The sequence below is a fragment of the Dreissena polymorpha genome, chromosome 1, assembly GCF_020536995.1.
Source record: "Dreissena polymorpha isolate Duluth1 chromosome 1, UMN_Dpol_1.0, whole genome shotgun sequence".
Taxonomy (NCBI): domain Eukaryota; kingdom Metazoa; phylum Mollusca; class Bivalvia; order Myida; family Dreissenidae; genus Dreissena; species Dreissena polymorpha.
In genome coordinates this window covers 128,115,718-128,135,971 of record NC_068355.1, presented here as the reverse complement: position 1 = coordinate 128,135,971, position 20,254 = coordinate 128,115,718, and the positions used below count along the sequence as shown (strand labels likewise).

General features: G+C 34.0%; 1 protein-coding gene and 2 long non-coding RNA genes across 3 annotated transcripts in view; all 3 read right to left on the bottom strand.

Annotated features, from left to right (window-relative positions):
• LOC127850682 (sushi, von Willebrand factor type A, EGF and pentraxin domain-containing protein 1-like) overlaps positions 1-16,999 on the bottom strand; it is a 33,295-nt gene extending 16,296 nt beyond the window's left edge. Inside the window, exons 1-14 of the mRNA XM_052383974.1 lie at positions 16,993-16,999; positions 16,463-16,576; positions 15,989-16,102; positions 14,827-14,940; positions 14,400-14,513; positions 13,059-13,169; positions 12,283-12,396; positions 11,570-11,683; positions 11,122-11,235; positions 10,559-10,672; positions 9,894-10,025; positions 8,719-8,895; positions 8,196-8,372; positions 7,104-7,280 (exon numbers count right to left, since the gene is read on the bottom strand). Coding sequence (XP_052239934.1) covers positions 7,104-7,280; positions 8,196-8,372; positions 8,719-8,895; positions 9,894-10,025; positions 10,559-10,672; positions 11,122-11,235; positions 11,570-11,683; positions 12,283-12,396; positions 13,059-13,169; positions 14,400-14,513; positions 14,827-14,940; positions 15,989-16,102; positions 16,463-16,576; positions 16,993-16,999 — 1,693 coding nt within the window. The remainder of the gene's footprint in view (positions 1-7,103; positions 7,281-8,195; positions 8,373-8,718; positions 8,896-9,893; positions 10,026-10,558; positions 10,673-11,121; positions 11,236-11,569; positions 11,684-12,282; positions 12,397-13,058; positions 13,170-14,399; positions 14,514-14,826; positions 14,941-15,988; positions 16,103-16,462; positions 16,577-16,992) is intronic.
• Positions 4,832-6,200, bottom strand: LOC127849349 (uncharacterized). The gene is made up of 2 exons (XR_008034860.1): positions 5,739-6,200; positions 4,832-5,027 (listed from the first exon to the last, which is right to left on the bottom strand). It is a non-coding gene; the product is annotated as an uncharacterized LOC127849349 (long non-coding RNA).
• A 54-nt stretch (positions 17,000-17,053) lies between the features above and the next one.
• LOC127849334 (uncharacterized) lies at positions 17,054-19,541 on the bottom strand. Its single transcript, XR_008034851.1, has 4 exons — positions 19,417-19,541; positions 18,250-18,363; positions 17,816-17,929; positions 17,054-17,167 (listed from the first exon to the last, which is right to left on the bottom strand). It is a non-coding gene; the product is annotated as an uncharacterized LOC127849334 (long non-coding RNA).
• Between the last annotated feature and the right edge of the window lie 713 nt (positions 19,542-20,254).

Below are 20,254 nucleotides of genomic sequence, written 5' to 3'. Positions count from 1 at the left end.
TTATTTTTTACAAATTATTATTTAATTTGACCAATTTATTTTAGATTGATTGCACTGAAACTCAAAGTCTAAAGCTTAGTAAGACACTTAAGCCAGTTTTCTGAGAAGAAACAATACTTGTTCAGAGTATAGCAGGCTCATGCGGCCTCTGGTTTATTTATTTGGCCTCGACCTTTAACCTGGGTCGCTTTGATTTCAGGTGTTTAGCCCCCATATCAACAAGGCTCTTGACCCTATATGTAGTTATTCATATTGTTTAAAGATTTTGAGAACCCTCACTCGGTGCCAGTTGGGATAAAACAGGGACCTTCTTATAGCTAGATGAATGCATCAAATATGCCAGCAACACTTTATAATCAATAACTTTATAATTGATGATTCTGTTCTTATAACTACATTACTAATTTACCAAAACAATTTGAAACACATTTTTATGCCCCCAAAGGAGGGCATATAGTGATCGCACTGTCCGTCTGTCTATCCGTCACACTTTGCATCTAGGTTTCGAAAAAATGCTCATAACTTCTATGTCGCTTCAGATGTAACATTCATTTTTGGTATGCATGTGTATATGGACAAGGCCTTCCCATACACACACAAATTTTGACCCCTTTGACCTTGAACTTAGGGTCGGCATTTAGGTTTTGAAAAATGCTCATAACTTCTATTAAAGCGTTTATCGGGGGCATATGTCATCCTACCGAGACAGCTCTTGTTTTTGCTACTGTCCTCTGCACAAACCATGATATATCTGCATATATGCATCCAACCAAATCAGTAAAACTATTTGTCACTTAATTACAGTAAACTTATTGCATGTTAACTTTTCAACAATATATATATACATGTATATATAATTATATATAACAGATCTTGAAAAAAACACACATCAAACTTCAAATTGTTTTAGTAAATTATAGTCTTTAATTGGTATTGTGACATTGACACCACTCATGCATGCGACTATACAATTATACAACTATGGAACACATTATTTATGAGAAATTCCAATATATCAACATATTGTCTCAGATTTTAGGCAGATAATCTAGTGCTTTTTTGCTGCCATTTTTACTATTACACATATTTTCATTTTATGTTATGATGCATTGATCTTGTTTCTAAATTAACCAAGCAATCATGTTAAACTTTTGAAGAAAGATGTTGTCTGATAAATATAGAAAATATAATCACTACAAAGTGAACAAAATTCAGTTGAATACTGTGACCAACAAAGATTTGCCAAAGAGCAATTCAGATCATGATTTAAATTAAATACAAGTAATATGAAAGTCTGCCTATTGGATCCCAGTTAAGACTTATTTGTCAAATCTGCACATTAATTTTCCTTTAGCCATGTAGAATTGGGGACTAAATACCATCAAGTCATGTAAAAAGGAGCAGGGTATAGCACGCTGCTATTGATCTCTTGAGCTTTCACATGAATTTTACGGGCAATTTTCATACAACAAATGATATTATATAGTGTAATGATAAAGCATTATGAGCACAAATTATACCTCTTACTAGTGGTGCAAAAATCATTTAAGTGTCACATTTCAAAAGAAAATTTATATAAAAAGGTATTATTAATTGTTAAAACGTTATAAAAGGTTATTTCAATTCACTAAAGCATTTAATTACAAGAACAAGTGCATTTTATGTCCATTACAATACATGTAACAGTATTGGCATTGTATTTATCTGCATTTGATGTGCATTTAATACACTTTAAAATGCAGACAAGACACACTTCTAACAGAAACAAATGTATTTTTTTCTGCATTTTTCCAGTATTAATACTCTTCAAGTGTATTTTTTATCATCCCAAATACACTTTACCAGGAAAAAGGAATGTTAAAATGCATTTTTAGTTTGTTTTAAGTATATTTTCAAATGCATTAAGACACTCTTTTCTTTTGCAAAAAATGTTGAACAAAAACTTGAAAATATTTAATATACTAAAGTGTAGTAATAATTAAAGTTTTGTATGACCATCAAAAACAGTGTCAAATTCATACCAGTGCCTATTTAGTAGCAGTAGGCCTTATATGGTCTACTTGTGGTAGAAATAATGCATTTTGTAAAATACAACATACATAAATTAAAAAATATAGCTGCCCATACAGTTCAATACAATGTTCAATTAACTACACTATGCAAAGTTAAAATATGACATCAAGCTTGGAATAATCTTTTCAATAATGAATAATATGCTGTTTTAATTTATAAGTGAAATAGACACTGCATATAAAAACTGATTTTACACCAAAACTAAATGTTTAATTTGATTTTTAGCTCCACTGGCCAAAGGTCCTGTGTCCATCGTGCATCCATGCATAAACTTTTCCTTTAAACATTTCTCCTAAACTACTGGTCCAATTCTGATGAAATTTCTAAGGAATGTTCCTGGGGTGAACCTCTTTCAAATTTGTTCAAATTATGGGGTCAAATTTGACTCTGCCCTGGGGGTCACAAAATTGAAAATTCGCTTTGATAAGGCCTATTTTGTGAAAACTTTCAAAATCTCCCGTCCATAACCATCGGGCCTAGGGCTATCAAATTTGGTATGTAGACACATCTAATAGTCCTCTACCAAATTTGTTCAAATTATACCCCTGGGGTCAAATTTGACCCTGCCCCGGGGGTCACAAAATTGAACATATGCTTATATAGGGTATATTTTGTGAAAACTTTACAAATCTTCTCGTCCATAACCATTGGGCCTAGGGCTACCAAATTTGGTATGTAGTGGCATCTTATAGTCCTCTACCAAGTTTGTTCAAATTATGCCCCTGGGGTCAAGTTTGACCCTGCCCCGAGGGTCACAAAATTGAACATATGCTTATATAAGGCCTATTTTGTGAAAACTTCAAAAAAATTCTTGTCCATAACAATCCGGCCTAGGGATATCAAATTTGGTATATAGTGACATCTAATAGTCCTCTACCAAATTTGTTCAAATTTAATCCCTTGGGTCAAATTTGACCCTGCCCCGGGGGTCACAAAATTGAACATATGCTTATATAATGCCTATTTTGTGATAACTTAAAAAAAATCTTGTCCATAACCATTAGGCCAAGGGCTACACAATTTGGTATGTAGTGACATTGTATAGTCCTCTACTTAGTTTGTTCAAATTATGCCCCAGGGGTCAAATTTGACCCTGCCCCGGGGGCCACAAAATCAATTTTATGCTTATGAAGTGCCTATTTTGTGAAAATTTTAAAACTCTTCTTGTCCTTAACCATAAGGCATAGGGCTACCAAATTTGGTATGTAGTGACATGTTATGATTCTCTACCAAGTTTGTTCAAATTATGCCCCTTGGGTCAAATTTGACCCTGCCCGGGGTCACAAAACTGAACATACACTTATATGGGGCCTATTTTGTGAAAACTTTAAAAATCTTGTTGTCCATAACCATTGGGCCTAGAGCTACCAAATTTGGTATGTAGTGACATCTAATAAACCTCTATCAAATTTGTTCAAATAATGCCTCTGGGGTCAACTTTGACCCTACCCCGGGGGGGTCACAAAACTGAATAAACGCTTTTAAAGCGCCTATTTTGTGAAATCTTTAAAAATCTTCTTGTCGAAAACCATTTGGACTATGGCTACCAAATTTGGTATGCAGTAACATCTTATAGTCCTCTACCAAGTTTGTTCAAATTATGCCCTTTGGGTCAAATTTGATCCTGACCCGCATGTCACAAAATTGAATATTATATACGCTTATATCTTGCTTATTTTGTGAAAACTTTAAAAATATTCTTGTCCTTAACTCTAGGACCTAGGGCTACCACATTTTATATGTAGTGAGATATAGTAGTCCTCTACAAAATTTGCTCAAATTATGCCCCTGGGGTTAAATTTGACCCAGCCCAGAAGGTCACAAAAGTGTACATGTGCTTAAATAGGGCCTATATTTAAGTATTTGCACATGCAGAGAAATTTGTTTCAGCCTTTTTTCAGCAGTGGAGCGATACAGGGCCATCGTGGCCCTCTTGTTTAAATACTCAAAAAAATGAAACCGGTTTCATGCTTGCATGAACACAGTTTATAAATGCTGTCAGAATTATAAAATATGCAATTACTATAAATACAAATGCCAGGGAAAAGTGCTTTTTGTACTAAAAAATTCGAATGAATATTACAATAATACATTTTGAATATTTTAGTATGTAATTAACAGTTTTGTCTGAGAAAATCACTAAATTTTATATATTTATTCAAATTCACATAAATCATATTTCAAAAACACATAATTACTTCAAATCCTTTCACACAATACTGAAAAAAATGCACAGTTTCTGATTGTTATTGATTCTTTATTAATTTATACATGTACCATTTTTTAATCTTGATGCATCCTCAATTGTATAATGCACATCTTAATCTGTTTTAACAATTATAATATAAAGATTAAGGCTGACTCAGTAAAATAATAATCCATGATTTCTGCAGTACTTGCAGACCAACTAGGAATACTGCTGTGATATTATCTATCTATCTAATAGGATACAAATTTGGCTTCAATAGAAAAAAAATCAAAGCATACACATGTATGAAATGTGTATGCATATATTAGTTAAACTTAAATTGATTGACCATCGATAAAAAGATATTATAATATATGTATATATATATATATATCCTTGTAAAACTAAAAATTAAATATGTATGTTTCTATTACATCATTTAGGACTTTTATATTCAGACAAAGTAGAGTTAAGCTTAAAACAGTATCCAATTGTAACAGTCAATTTTGAGAAAATCAACCTTATAATTATTTTCTGTGTTGGCCAATGTCATAATTGGTATAAAATGTATATTGAACTGGAAGTTTTCTTTATTTTAAATGATAACATTTGCTTGGTCAGCCATAATTGTCACAATCAAGTGGTCTTTTTACACTGTAGTTTTCTCACTGACTATGGGTTTGTTCCGAGAATGAGCCACACAAAGTATCGTTGGGGAGATGAGTTGTCAATTTTATTTTTATCAGTCTTTCATAATCCAGTATACCTGTAAAAAGGGAATTTGTAACTAATAATCACACAATATACACAATTAAAATTGTATGCATTTAGATTTATTTAGTACTGCACATTAATCATTTTCCAAAAATATGTAGCAACATTACATTATATAATGCTGCAATACTAAAGTAATTTACTAATTAAAGGTCGCTGATGTGTAATGGATGTGGTGTCCACCTAATGATCTGGAGGTCACTGGTTTGATCCCCAGTGTGGGAGCATTCTTAAGAAATCTCCAAGAGACACCCAAGTACTGGTTCTAGGCCCAGGAAACGAACTCAAGAGCATTTCACATACATGTACGTAGTTAGTACTTTAAATTTAATCGAACTAAAATGGGTTAAAACTAACAACTGAAACCCTTATTAATACATTTTATTTTGAATCAAGCAAATGTGCAAATTCATTAAAAACAATGAGTAAAATTTAAAAATTTTACTTTAAAGTAATCATGATAATTTAGATCATTTTCAGAATATTTAATGATGATAATGATACAATTATATATTCCCTAAATGATAAAAATAAAACATGTAATGTTAATTTATGAAAAAAACGTTTTAATTTTATCAATATCATGTTAATTACAACTAGATACAGGCAATTAGATCAGAAACGTGCATTAATTATATTAATGAACAACCCAGACATTTGTAGTGATTTATGGTCACTATTTGATTAACGTTCTATACATGACCTGTCATAAAAGGTATTTTTTAGCCAGTACTACAATCGGCAATGATAGTCTGTATTGCATACATATTTCAACGTCTATTATCGATTCGCTTCCTCAAACTGAACAAATATTTAATGTTTACATCGCGAAACGTAATGCATCCAGTTTCACTTTCGGTTTGGTTGGTTTTGTAAACACCGTAATTTCATCTTAAAAATTGGATGATTGGGTGATTAAATAATAATGGAAAAGTAAATCACTTGGATAATAGGTCAAAATGCAACACAAATGAACGTTAATAGTGCTATTTATATCAAAGTTTCGGTAAAAAGTTTGGCGCTAGTTCAACGCGCATCGTATACAGCCTCATAACAATAGACTGACAACCTTTTGGGTAGTAAAGTAGTAATACAAGGCAATATGGCGACCGTTAGCCACGAGGCCTATCTTACGGAGGAATCCGAGATAGCCGATGTATCACGATTGCATCCGCAAGAGAGCAACCGTAATACATCGACTATCTCCGGAACCATCCGCAAGATGTTGATTTATGCAATATATCGTCTGCTGATGAAAACAGTCATTTGTAGGTGTTGTGTCCAATTCATAAACGAACTCCACAACTGTCAATCATAAATAGATTAGTCTGCCGTTTCATCTATCCAACACACTTGAACAAAATGTGTTTATAAACCTAATTATCTTACACAAACCAGGATGTGCGTTTGTTACAGTTTCTTAAAGGGGCCTTTTCACGTTTTGGTAAATTGACAAAATTTAAAAAAGTTGTTTCAGATTCGCAAATTTTCATTTAGTTATGATATTTGTGAGGGAATAGTAATACTTAGCATTTACCATGCTCTAAAATATTCAGTATATGCATCTTTTGAAGATTTGAAAACCTGAAAATTATAAAGCGTTGCAACGCGAAACGATTGAATAATTTGGAAAGTTCTGTTCTTGTCATTATATTTTTGGAAACTACGAGGATTGCTTATATAGGTAAAAATACATATTCTCTAACATGAGCACGGATGGTCGAGTGGTCTATGCGGGAGACTTTTTACTCCAGGACTCCAGGGGTCAGTGGTTCGAGCCCAGTTTCGGGTTTTTGTATTCCTTTTTTAAATTGTATTCTTGTTTTTTACTGGATATTTTTAGGTCCTATGTTTTAATTTATCAATATAAAGGATTTAATGACAAGCTTCAATACATGCCAAAATCTGTGGAAAGGCCCCTTTTAAGTGAACACGATGTTTATAATATGTGATAAATGAATGGGGATCACTCCATTACAAGTGTCAAATACGACTGAGAAGTTTACACTAATCACGAATCCGTTTTCAAGCTTTATTTTTATCCAAACTATACGATGTGCATGGATACCTTTGATCTGGCAAACTGGTTTCGGATTATTCCAAATGGATGTGTCAGTGCACGTGGTAGAGTTATGACCAATCAGCGCATATCCGGTGTTACACGCGTACGTCGCCGTGCTGCCGTACACATTTCCCGAATGCTGATCAACAGTGCCATCGTCCGGTGCATCCAAAACACTGCACACTGAAACCAAATTGTAAATTATTAACATATGGGACCGTTTCACAGATTTTGGCATGTTTTGAAGTTGGTTATAAAATGCTTTAAATTGATAAATGTAAAAAGCGGAACTAAACAGTTCAGTATAAAACTAAAATAAAATTAAAGAAACAAAAAGTATTGATCCCCACCTGGGCTCGAACCACTGACCTTTGGAGTTAAAGTCTTGGCAAGGTTGGTATTTATACTTCATAAAAGCAATCATCGTAATGTAACAAAATATAACGATAACAACAGAAATTGCCAAACTATACAATCGTTTCTCGTTTGTTACGCTTATTTTTTTCAGGTTTTTGAATCGTCAAAATATGCCTATAATGGACATTTTAGAGCATGATAAATATATAGTATTGTTTATCCTTGCAAAAAAACATAACTACAACGAACATTTAAAAATCTGAAACATTATTTTTCAATTTGGTCAATTTGTCAAAACGTGGAAAGGTCACTTTAAAAAGACGGGTTGAGTCTTATTGAATTGAAATCTAGTTACGTAAGCTCCGCTGAGTAGAAAGCCATCTGTTTATAGAGACAATCAGCATCAGTCACTATGTAACCACACCAGACAGTTACAGGGCCTTTAGACAAGATACATTAACCCATTTATGCCTAGTAGACTCTCCCATCCTTCTAAATTGGATCAATAAATTTCAAAAATTAGGGATGTTTAGTATATGTATTTCTTTATTTATAATATTTCTTACAGAATTTCCTTTAAGCAAACGGTGCACACCCAGCTGAGACGCCGCATGATGCGGCGTCTCATCTGGGTCTACGCTGTTTGCCAAGGCCTTTTTTAAGACGCTAGACATAAACGGGTTAAACTATAATGCGGATTGTAAATAGGGGATTCAACTAGGTCTTTGAAGAAAGAGGTACCTTTAATTACACACGTAGGACTAGTACCGTCCCATGCGCCGTTGGCCTGGCAGGTTCTAGAAGTGGCGCCAGTCAATATGTAGCCTGGACTGCACGAGAAATCGGCTCTGCTCAGGTAGTCTCGATTGGGAGAATATACAACGTCACCATTCGGTGGCATGGCAATGGTTGGACACGCTGTGCAATTAGAATGGGTTTCTTTAACGGGCATGCACGAATAATGCTATCAAAATATTATATTGTTTAATAATATCCACACGAGCAAGATTTCTTAAAATCCCTTGTTTTAAAAGGTACTGTGAAAGACTTCTCACGACCAATTAAGAAAATCGCACTTGGCAATCCAATAACGCAATTCACGTTAAGTCGTTAACGAATGCATACATATATTAGCACATACATATTGATTACCTTTAACAATCCAACAATACACTTTTTAAACAGTTTACTTATTTCAATAATACGCTTCAAATCACAATCTATCTAGAAAGGACCATTCAATTAAAGAAACAAAAATGCTCACTTCTGATAGTGCACGTGGGTACGGCATCACTCCACGTGCCAGCACTGGTGCACGTGACGGAGGCGACGCCACTCCTCACGTATCCCGTGTTACACGTAAAGCTCGCGACCGCGGCGTAGAGCGTGCCGGCTGAGGAATCTACTGTGCCGTGGTCGAGATAAGCCAAGTTGCCACAATCTACACAACATGCCCAGCGAACGTTATTTTAAGCATACATATTGGTTTAGGATATAAAACATCACATTCATGCGCATATCAAAACAGATATAAGCTTCTTTGAATTAGAATACAAGTATTCAGCGACGCGTATGTGAGAGTTGCTGAAATTTACCAGAGAGGACCCTGTAATATCCAATTGATAGATAAGAAGTTAAGAGGAACAACATTTGAATAAACATACGCTTGATTTAATAAATCGCAGTGAGATATTAATTAAAACAAGATGTGTTTGTGAAACACTTTGTTCCCCTTATATATTTGACCTTTGACCTTGAAGGATGACCTTGACCTTTCACCACTCAAAATGTGCAGCTCCATGAGAAACACATTCATGCCAAATTGAAATATCAATTTTCTATCTTCAATATTGCAAAAGTTATGGCCAATGTTAAAGTTTGACGCAAACAAACCAACAAACCAACAAACGAACCAACGAACAGACAGGGCAAAAACAATATGTCCCCCAGTATAGACTGGGGACATAAAAAGTGAACTTCACAAAAACTGTTATTAAAATAATAATCCTATATAAAAATGAAAATATATTATATCATTATTATATCATGAGACAACATTATGTTAATTTTAAATGTTCTTGAAACAATTCTCATCGTTAATTGGAACAACTGTCGTTATAAGAGTACATACATATTTCCACACCTATTGATTTTTCCTTCATTACTGCTTAAAAAACTCCGTTCTCCTTGTGTGTGTAGCGTGTGTGATGTTTGATCAAACGATAGTTAACATTATTTTAATTTCTGGAAATGCAAGTGGGAAAAACTCAAAAGTAATTTACAATTTTATGAAGCAATACTTTACAAGTTTTAACGAAGTGAAACGCAAATTGGCTTACCAAGGAGAATACTATTATGACCCTGATTGAAGTTTTTTATTTATGAAACAAATACGGCAAAACACAAATAAACACAAACGCACTACACAAATAAACAAACTTTTTTTGCTGCACGCTGCCTCTGCAGTCTTCTCGAAGCCTGCCATACACTGACACGTGTCGCTCGTGCATTGGGAGTTGAGGATGTTTGAACACACGACAGGCCGGATGCTACAATGGTCCCCAAGCACAGCTGTAATGAATGTGTTCACACTTTGCGTCATTTTTTAAATAGTATTTTATACATTCGATTGTAACTTTATTAATTTTATTATTCTGATTGCGCGAAACAAAAACTTGTACACTTAGAGTAACATAATTTTGTTAAGAATCAATTAAAAACATAAACAGCCAAAAGTTTAACATTTAAGTGCAAAATGAGTTGTAAAGGTAGGACCTAAAGTGAAAAATAATTTGCACCTTCAAACCGGTTCTAAACAACAATAATCGGAATCTTATTAGAGTATCATCCATTTTAGCATTTTGGGGCAATAAACAATGACTGGTCATCGTAAGTCCTTTTTTCGCACAACAAGGCTTAGTTGTAGCTGGACATTTCATGTTAGATGATGATTTAACCGCATAACATCTCGCAGTCTTAAACATTTTAACAGTTTTTACATTATATAATGGAGGGGCCATATTATTTATGCACATAGAAGAGTTTCATTTTCAATATACTAAGATGAAACTGATTGTGAACTAGGCTTTATATTTAAATATTACCTGGTCTGCAATTAACTCCAGTGTAACCATCTGTACATGTGCATTCGAACCCGTTCACGAGGTCTTTACATGTTCCTCCATTTAAACAGGGACTCGATGCACATTCGTTGATATCTACAATGCATTTTGGAAAACTTGAACAACCTAGATTAAAAAGAGCCCTAAAGGTACATTTGGCCAATGTTTTAACGTAATTCTACTAATATATTTCTAATAATACTTAAGTAGGGACCTTTTCCGATGCGTCTAAAGCACATAAGAAATTAACTCCTAATTTGTTTGCAATATGTTTGTATGAACACGAGCGTACATAAAACGAGTAATTATACTTCTTATTTAATTTTAAGCAAGCAAATACTCAGTATATGCTTACTCTAAAATGAATATACGTCTGCAATAACATAGTGACTGAATCAAAAGTTTTTTTCTTGGATTTATCGAAGAATGCTGACAGAAAACGCAATTTAATAAAGACAATATAACTCCGCGATTTGTTGGTAATGTGCGTGTTATGTACAAACATGTTTGTCATACATTGTTTTTCCAGCGGGAAATATTCTTACTTGATTCACAAGTCTTTCCAGTAAATCCAGTGACGCACGTGCACGTGAAACTGTTCACTACATCCTGACACAAGGCGCCATTCTGACAGGGGTTTGGGAGGCACTCATTTATATCTGAAATAATATGTATAATATGAACACGTTCGTTTTGTGTACATATTGAAACGCATTTTTAATTGTGGTTGTTTTGAAATATTTAAACAAAAATAAATCTAATTAAAATTGTTATTTTACTATAAATAGCAAACAATTTAACAAAATGTTCATCTATGTTGACAGGTATGAATAAAAAATGTTACTTCTAAAAGGTTAATTATTACTACAGGCCGTTGCATGCATGTAATAATTGAAGGACAAACACGACAACTTTGTTTCGAAGATTAAACAACCCTTTCAGCACATCATTTTATTGCAATGCCAGCTACGAGCAAATTCGACTGACACACACCTAGTTCACAATTGGTGCCACTGTAGCCTGCAGGACACTGGCACTCATAGGCATTCAGCAGATCCACACATGTTGCAGCATTCTGGCACATATTCGGAAGGCATTCGTCGATTTCTGCACATAATAATTTTGTCATAAGTCTTTTATTTAAGGTATAACGAGAGGCTGCTGCTCTCCAATGCGCTTGCAATAATAAGTATGTTCTTATAAGGGGAGCACTAACATGAACAAATGTAAATAACACATATATTCACAAGTAGAATATTATAATTTAATCTAAAATGTTAGAATGGTCAATCATAAAGATATCCAACGCCGTAATTAAAATAAAGAGACCCTCGTTCTGAATAAAATGGATTTAATGCACCTGGATAACGTGTCATCCCATATTAGACTGTGCAGTCCGCAGAAGCTTATCAACTACGACCCTTTCTTTAAAAGGATTTTTGTTTGAAGGAAGTTTATTTTAAACGAAAATCTTGTGAGGCGGAAAGTGTCGTACCTGATAAGCCTTTAATGAATTTAAAGCTAATTGGGGACGACACTTTACGCACATGTATAAGTCCTCGTTTTCCCAAAGCGAAGCTCAAATAAAAAAACTAACGTCACTTAATTAATTTCCCAACAAAGCTGCAATAAAGCTAATTTTGTACCAAAAAGACTTCATTTCGACAAGCACACCATACACTTAGATGAAAACAATTTGACTGTACCTGATGCACACAAAGGTCCCGTGTAACCCGGGGTACAGGTACACGTCAACTCGTTTACCAGATTATTACATGTTGCACCATGCTTACAGGGGTGGCTGGAGCATTCGTTGATATCTGAAAAAGATATGAATTGAACAAATATACTTGAAATCAGAAATTTCACTTTCACAATGGTGCCAACTTTTATTCTGGCATTGTTTTTTTATGATCTTTTAAAACTTGCTTAAACTTTATAATTAATGTCGAAATTGTACCAAGTGTAAAATAAATTATCTTTTAAAAGTTGCTTAAACTTAATAATTAATGTCGAAATTGTACCAAGTGTAAAATAAATTATGGAATTTAGTTGCTATACATTAATGCTATGCAATAGTTTTATGTTTCCACATACCTATGTCCTCTACACAAACAAATATACATTAAAAGAACACCTTGGAATTCAGTTATTTGAAAGTCCAAGTCTATATTTGTGCATGCTTTTGCAGACATCGTTTGTTACGGATATTGTTCAAAGAAAAAACCGACCACAAATGAAACACTCACTTTTTTGCAAATGTTAATCGTACGTTTTGTATAAGCTCGATACGCCCATAAAGGAAATTTACATCTTACATAAAATGAAGCGATCGTTATGTATATGCCGATTTAATTAACAAACCAACATTATTTTAATGTTATATGGAGCATTAACATTATTTATTATTATGCCCCATAACTCACTTCAGTTAATTTAAGGGTTATACAATAGATACATTAGATGTATCGATCAGATTTACCGTTTTCACAATTCTTGCCGGTATATCCCTGCTCACAAGTACAAAGGTAATCGTTGACCCTGTCCTCACAGGTTCCGTGGATGCACGGATTGGGCGCACATTCGTCTTTGTCTGATTGGAAATAAAATAAATGAATAGCAAATCTTTGAAAAAGAGCTTACTTTATATACGTTGAGTATCGTACAGATTAGCCTGTGTATTTCGCGCAGGCTTTTCACAGACGCCACTTGCGCCTAACCTGGAATAAGAAAGGTCTTCGTTATACGAATAATACATTACAATCTGAAAGAGTCGTTCACGATTAGCCTCTGTGGACTGCACAGGCTATTTGGGAAGCCACATAAAAAAATTCGGGGAGCATATAGTTGCTAGTTTGTCCTTCTTTACTTCCTTCCTTACTTCCTTCCTTCCGTCACACTTTAGTTACAGTTTCTCATAGCGCCTTCAATATCGATCTCTTACATATTTGGCATGAAGGTTCCTTGCATGGACATCTACCTTTTGATGAGGGTTGAAGTCACTGGGGTTAAGGTCAATGTCATCGAGGCTAATAATAGATTTTCCGTCACACTTTTGTTACAGTTTCTCATAGCGCCTTCAATATTTTACCGATCTCTTACATATTTGGCATGTAGGTATCTTGCATAGACCTCTACCTTTTGATGAGGTTTGAGGTCACTGGGGTCAAGGTCAAGGTAACCGAGGCTAATAAAAGGATTTTTGAAGGTCAAACAAGGGGAACATCCATCGTTTTCAACAAAAATTGTCTTAGAGTGCTGCTCAATTGGAAAAGGGAAGATTTGTGTGCGTTACTTCCCTACACATTGAATAAAAGATTTCTCATCAACAATGCAAAACATATTATAAACGTTATATCAAACTAGATGAAAAAACACTACAGGTACGAAGACGATTGATTATGGTTTTATTAGAAATAGTTCAGCAATCTAAATAATAAGCTTATAAGTAGATAATAAGATAATTAAATGCAATCTAGTCCACTTTTCAGTGCCCGTCATGTGAAACGCTTTAAGGCAAATATGAACACTATGCAGGCAACCAAAGTAACACACCTGTTTTAATTAAACTGACTAGCTGCAGTTATGTTTAATACGAGAAAATCCGCGGAGGCGTGTTTACTTGCAATCAAGACTATGTGTTATATTTTTATCAATAATGTTAAAGCTCACCACACCAAATGCATTTCCGCAAAATAAGCTTTTCGGATTTTTTTGAATGGCTATGAATAAGAACTCCGCCATTTAAACAATTGATGTAGACCGATAAAACAGGTCCAATTTAAACAAATAGACTTAAAGTAACATGAGCATTGCAACCTACTTGTTTCACAATTGTTGCCGATGTAGCCTGCTAGACATGTACAGTTGTACTTGTTGACAAGGTTCGTGCATGCGCCTCCATTCTTGCAAGGGTCACTGTTACATTCATTGATCTCTGAAACATGTAAGCAATCTGCTGTGCTGCAATATATAACAAAACAGTAACGGTCGCAGTTTCAAGAGACGATGCCATCAAAACAATATATTTCAAATGCACAACATATTTCCTTTTAACGAGCATCTTACTGAAAATTACATATTAAAAACACGTTTTCCACGCAGTCAAATACGTATAATATATCTTTCGACACATTGATCGACAATTTTTCTCAATTAAACAAAACATTTTATTAAACAAATATCTGAAAACAAATAGCACGTGTTGTTTTTTATTTATAAAAAATAGACCATTAAAATAAATAATGTACCAGATTGGCAAAAATCCCCAATATAACCATCCGGACAAACGCAACTATAGGAGTTTACACCGTCTTGGCATGTAGCTCCGTTAGCGCAGCTGTGGTCAACACAATCATTCTTATCTGGAACACGAACATATTGTGGAACAGAAGTATCAGTTGTTAGACCTTGTTTTCTATAGCATACAACCATTACGAATTGTTTTTGTCTTTAACATGTTTTATATAGCTCACTGAGTGTTTTCATTAGGTACTTGTTGTTTGACTGACACATCGCGTACGTTATTTTACTGAAATGACGTTGCAGCGTCACGCCATCTAAACATATTTCCGGTATAATCATTGTGTGTACGTAACGATGATTTTTTGCTTATTTAAAAGAAATGGCAAAAACAGATCGTACACTCGATGTTCTATAATTCATTTCATTATTTATCAAACTCTTCCAAATTCCTGAACTCTTTTGAAATGGAACGGAATAACTACTAATGGCATATCCTGTATCTTGCTGTTGTTTTTTCGCTTGATTATACTGATTTCAAACAATAGGTAATGCTTTGTTTTTACATAGGCGTTACTGTTAAGCATCATATAAATTGTTTCTATCACTTTTTGTAAAGTCGTTTTCTCACACTCACAGTGGATTTTTGAAATCCTTTTTCTCATTAAAGTATGTGTTATTTAACGTTTGTACATTTCATTTTACTTGTGAAATAATGTGTTGTTTGAATATAAGTGCCTCTTTTCGATCACTATCATCGTTTATTTAAACTTTAAATCAACTGTACAAATGATTTTACTAGTGGAAGAATTTTTTTATTTAACGACTGCGTTCCGTAGGCTTATCATTAATAAGCACTCAAATTTACAATAAAGTTTAACAGTTTTTGTTTGAATAATGTCTTACTTTGGCATTTGTGTCCCTTAGTTAATCACGATCATCATTCAATGGTTTCAGTTGTAGAGGCATGTCTTATTTTGACATTAATTTCCTTTGGTTTATATTGATCATTCAGAACACAAAAATAGCATGTTTTACCTTAATTGATTTGTTGCATTAAAATGACACAAATAAATACACCATTTATTGTAACAACGAAATAAACAATGAAGATTATAGTACAAAGTTTATAATGAATTGCATTTTACAAACATTACGTGTTAAACTCACCTATTTGACACAAAGTCCCTTCCCAGCCGGGATCACATGCGCATGAAAATGTATTTATTCCGTCCAAGCATACGCCCGTGTTGTTGCAAGTTATTCCCTCACAATTGTCAATATCTGCAATACAAATATATAAACATACACACATACGCCACTATTTACTAGCTGGAGAAAAAGCATCTTATCTGCATACCATCATGCGGTCATTTGTTTATGAAAACAATGTATACCGGGCACCACTCTTTGTATTATTTAACACTTACACGCGGCCGAATCGAAGACAGATAATTATGACATTTACGACACGGTACATAACGCATAATTTAAAAAATACAATAATCCCGTCTTACCACATTTTAACAATTGATGCATGTAATGTCAACGCATGAGGAAGTTAATTATCATTTACTATTTAATAACAGGCAGATACACAATGATTTTCGCATCAATTACAATATATGACAGCCTGCAACGTACTTGTCTCGCACGCGGTTCCCGTGAATCCAGATACGCAGTTGCAGACGTGTGCCGCTACTTGGTCCACGCACGTGCCCCCGTTCTTACACACGATTCCCGCACACTCGTTTACATCTGAAGCCGATGTAGCAAATACATTTTAAACTTTAATTGTTATAAAATGAAATAATTTTACATGTTGCGTTTTAATCATTAATTATGCATATCCTCGATTCGCATTTGTCTCAAACTATTGTAAAATATCTACTTGCAGGACTATTTATTTGCTTTTAATTAAAGGTAATGTATCAACTATATTTTGTTAAAAATAAAAGTTGTCAGGCGATGTACACGGTATTTGTCATAGTAACTGTTTGTAGTGTAGTTTCTTATAAACAGTAACGTAACACTATGATGGCACTGACTCTTTCATTCGCACATTTGGATAACACTATATGTCATTAAACAAAGTGGTATCAAACATAACTATAATAAGATGATATAGGTACTCGTATTTAATGAGAGCAGAGAGGTATATAAAGATTAGTTGCATGACATTGGATGAAAAAATAAAACTTGTAAATAAAGATATACATTAAAATATAGTCTTGCCTGTTTCGCATAAACCCCCGGTGTATCCAGTGGGGCACACGCACTTGTATGCATTAACCAAATCTACACAGGTAGAGCCATTTTTGCATTCGCTTGAAAGGCATTCGTTGATATCTGTATAAACAAAACAAAAACCCGATTACACAAACACAATAACTTGCATTAAAACGACAATATAGAAGCATGTATAATAAATTGTACATAACCGAACATAAAGTTGTTCTATACCAATGGAAATCTTCGACATAAACCCGAAAGCTCCAAAAAGTGACATATTGCAGTAATTTGTATTACGACTCTTTTGCTTAACTTTCAAAATAACTATGGTTAGTATTGTCAACACCATTACGTTCAGCATGTTTTAATGACTCATAGCTCTTAAATATTGGACGTGAAATTGGAGAGAATTCGGTGAAAGAACGATGTCAGGAATGATACGCGCAGTTGAAATCAAACTGTTATCTTTTAAAATCCTTTATAAGGTAAAGCAATAGAAGAACATGAAAACATACAGCGGAGATTTACTTATTTACGTTCATATAATTTGTTATTTAATAAAACGAATAATTCAGAATCCAGAATTCCGTCGGACGGAATGTTTGTTAATAAATATAGGCCTAAATAGAAATTTGTCGGTTTGTCCGTCGGACCGAGGATTTTCGGGAAGTCTGTGATTATCATATACACAATACATTCGATTATTAAAAACAATTGAGCAATTGCATGATTTGTGAGTGTCACAAATAACGAAACTATATTTACCTGTGGCACAGAGGGGACCTGCGTATCCGGCAGTACAATTGCACGTGAATGTGTTCACGCCATCTTGACAAGTGGCCCCGTTTGAGCAAGGGTTAGGTAGACAATCGTTAATGTCTAAGAAATAAACATAGTATTACGGAATTCGAGTTTTATTTTTTGTACAGGAATTGACACAAGTACAGCTTTTTTTAAAAACAAAAACACAGAGAAAGGCTGTTTAAGGTAACCGGTTAAACCGTAAACGTACAATATTGGGTATCATGTCATAATTCATATCATGCAATCATTCACGCTATTTCGTTTTGACACTCCACGAATAATACCGTGCACCATTCCTTTACTAGTATTTTTTCTATTTCATACCGGACTACAGCATTTCATTTATCAATTTGACTAATCAGACAAGTCTCCAAAGAATAAACACTTTAAATTACTTTGCTGACAGTGTGTTCCATTCCAACCGGCATCACAGGTGCACGTGAATCTGTCGACCTCATTATTGCACGACCCGCCATTTAGACATGGGCTGGACTGGCATTCGTCGATTTCTATAAAGGAATATTCTGAACTTATTGTAAGGCATATATGTTTACAGCACATGCCAATTAAGGGCATACATAGTTAAAAACTGTCAATAATTGTGTTACATTCTTCTTAGAAACATGCGCAATATACATACAAAATAATCGCGATCAAATATTATCATTATAATATTCATGGGTAGATGTGTCCATTTGGTTTTGATAACGTTCTGGCGACTGTGTAATACCGGTTTGATCTTAAGCAAAAATTAAATGCCATACCCTCATAACCTTGGAAACCATATGAGTATTAACAATATATGTGTAAGTTTAAATTCCGAAAAGTTACCGTACGTTTGTTGCCGAAAAAGGGTCATACTCAGAAATACAAGTGCTAAATACATATCACAAACTTTTAGAACGATAATTGTATGATACCGATGCAATGATTATGGTCTTGAGGCGTAAAGAAAAATATATAAATATTTTAGATCTCGATGCAAGAACCATATCATGGGTAATTAATAATGATATATTGGTTACATTTGTGAAAAACATGTCTTCATTCGTCTCAATGCTCGAATTGTTTTTGTTTTTCATAGCATTTATCTCCACACTTTCATGCTTGCATATAGAGTTTATTTCAACATACATTAGGCTTTAAGCCCATGAGTACACGCTTATTACAACACAATATATTAACAGATGACAAATGGCGTATATATGTTTTAACAGAACCTAGATCAAAATCTTAATAGAACAAATTAGTATACACTTTCGTATTTTGTATTTTTAGATTAAAAAGATAAATACATGAAAGTACATTGAGCGAAACTATTGCTTTTATAAGTCGGCTCTCAATTTAAACGCTTGAACAACAAAAATTGATATATTTTGTACATTTTTTCATTGTCAGTCTGTAAGAAGTAAATAAACTTGATCATGTTTGTGTTCTTCAAATAATATGTATTTTTATACTTCTTACGTAAATAAATAAACATTGAGCATTCAGGTAAAACATGAAATTCGTCCTCAACAACGTTACAGTTGTTGAATTTTCAGTTTTAAAGCGGTATATACCTGTACAATTGTATCCCGTGCCGTCTGAATTATACCCGGGTAGGCATCTACAGAGACCCCCTCGACATTCAGCAAACTGGATGTCCTTGCAAAGTAGAGTTCGTACGGAGCAATCATCATTTAGCTTCCCTGAAGTTGATTGCATAACAGTTAGATTGCACATTTGAACTCATCCTCGCATTTAGCAAGAATGAATACATTACAACACTAATAGCCACTGCTGCATGATGCATATAGTGTATCGATGGTCTCAATTTAAAATGTCGAACCTACAAAAACACAAGTTTTCAGGAGACCTATTTTAGTTAAACATTTCTTGCACAAAGTCAAATAAAGATTATTTTAAACATTTTTAAAAGTGTCGCATGATAGACCATGTTCGTATGGAACTAATTTGACGTTAAGTTAATAAATCTGCTGTAAAATGTATCTTCGTCATTTAGACTTGCATTTATGTGATGTTTCGGCAAATTGGACAGCTTATTGTAATAGATTTTGTTTCAATAGAATAAATTTTTCCACTGTTGTCCGTTAGATATAGCAAAGCAATGCATTTTTTTCTGTTTTACACGGTGGAACAGAGGTGACAACCGCAATTCGTTATTTATAGTGTGGCCTCAACTTAGTAACTTGTGGGAACGACTAATAAAGTTGAGGGAACAACATCATAAGTTGTGGCTTCAACTTAATAACTTGTGGAAACAATTTTTAAAATAACTTGTGGAAACAACTACGTACGTTGTCCCCACAACTGTTTAAGTTGAGACCTCAGCTTAGTAACTTGTGGCCACAACTTCATAACTTGCTCCCAAAACTTATTAAATTGTGACCTCAACCT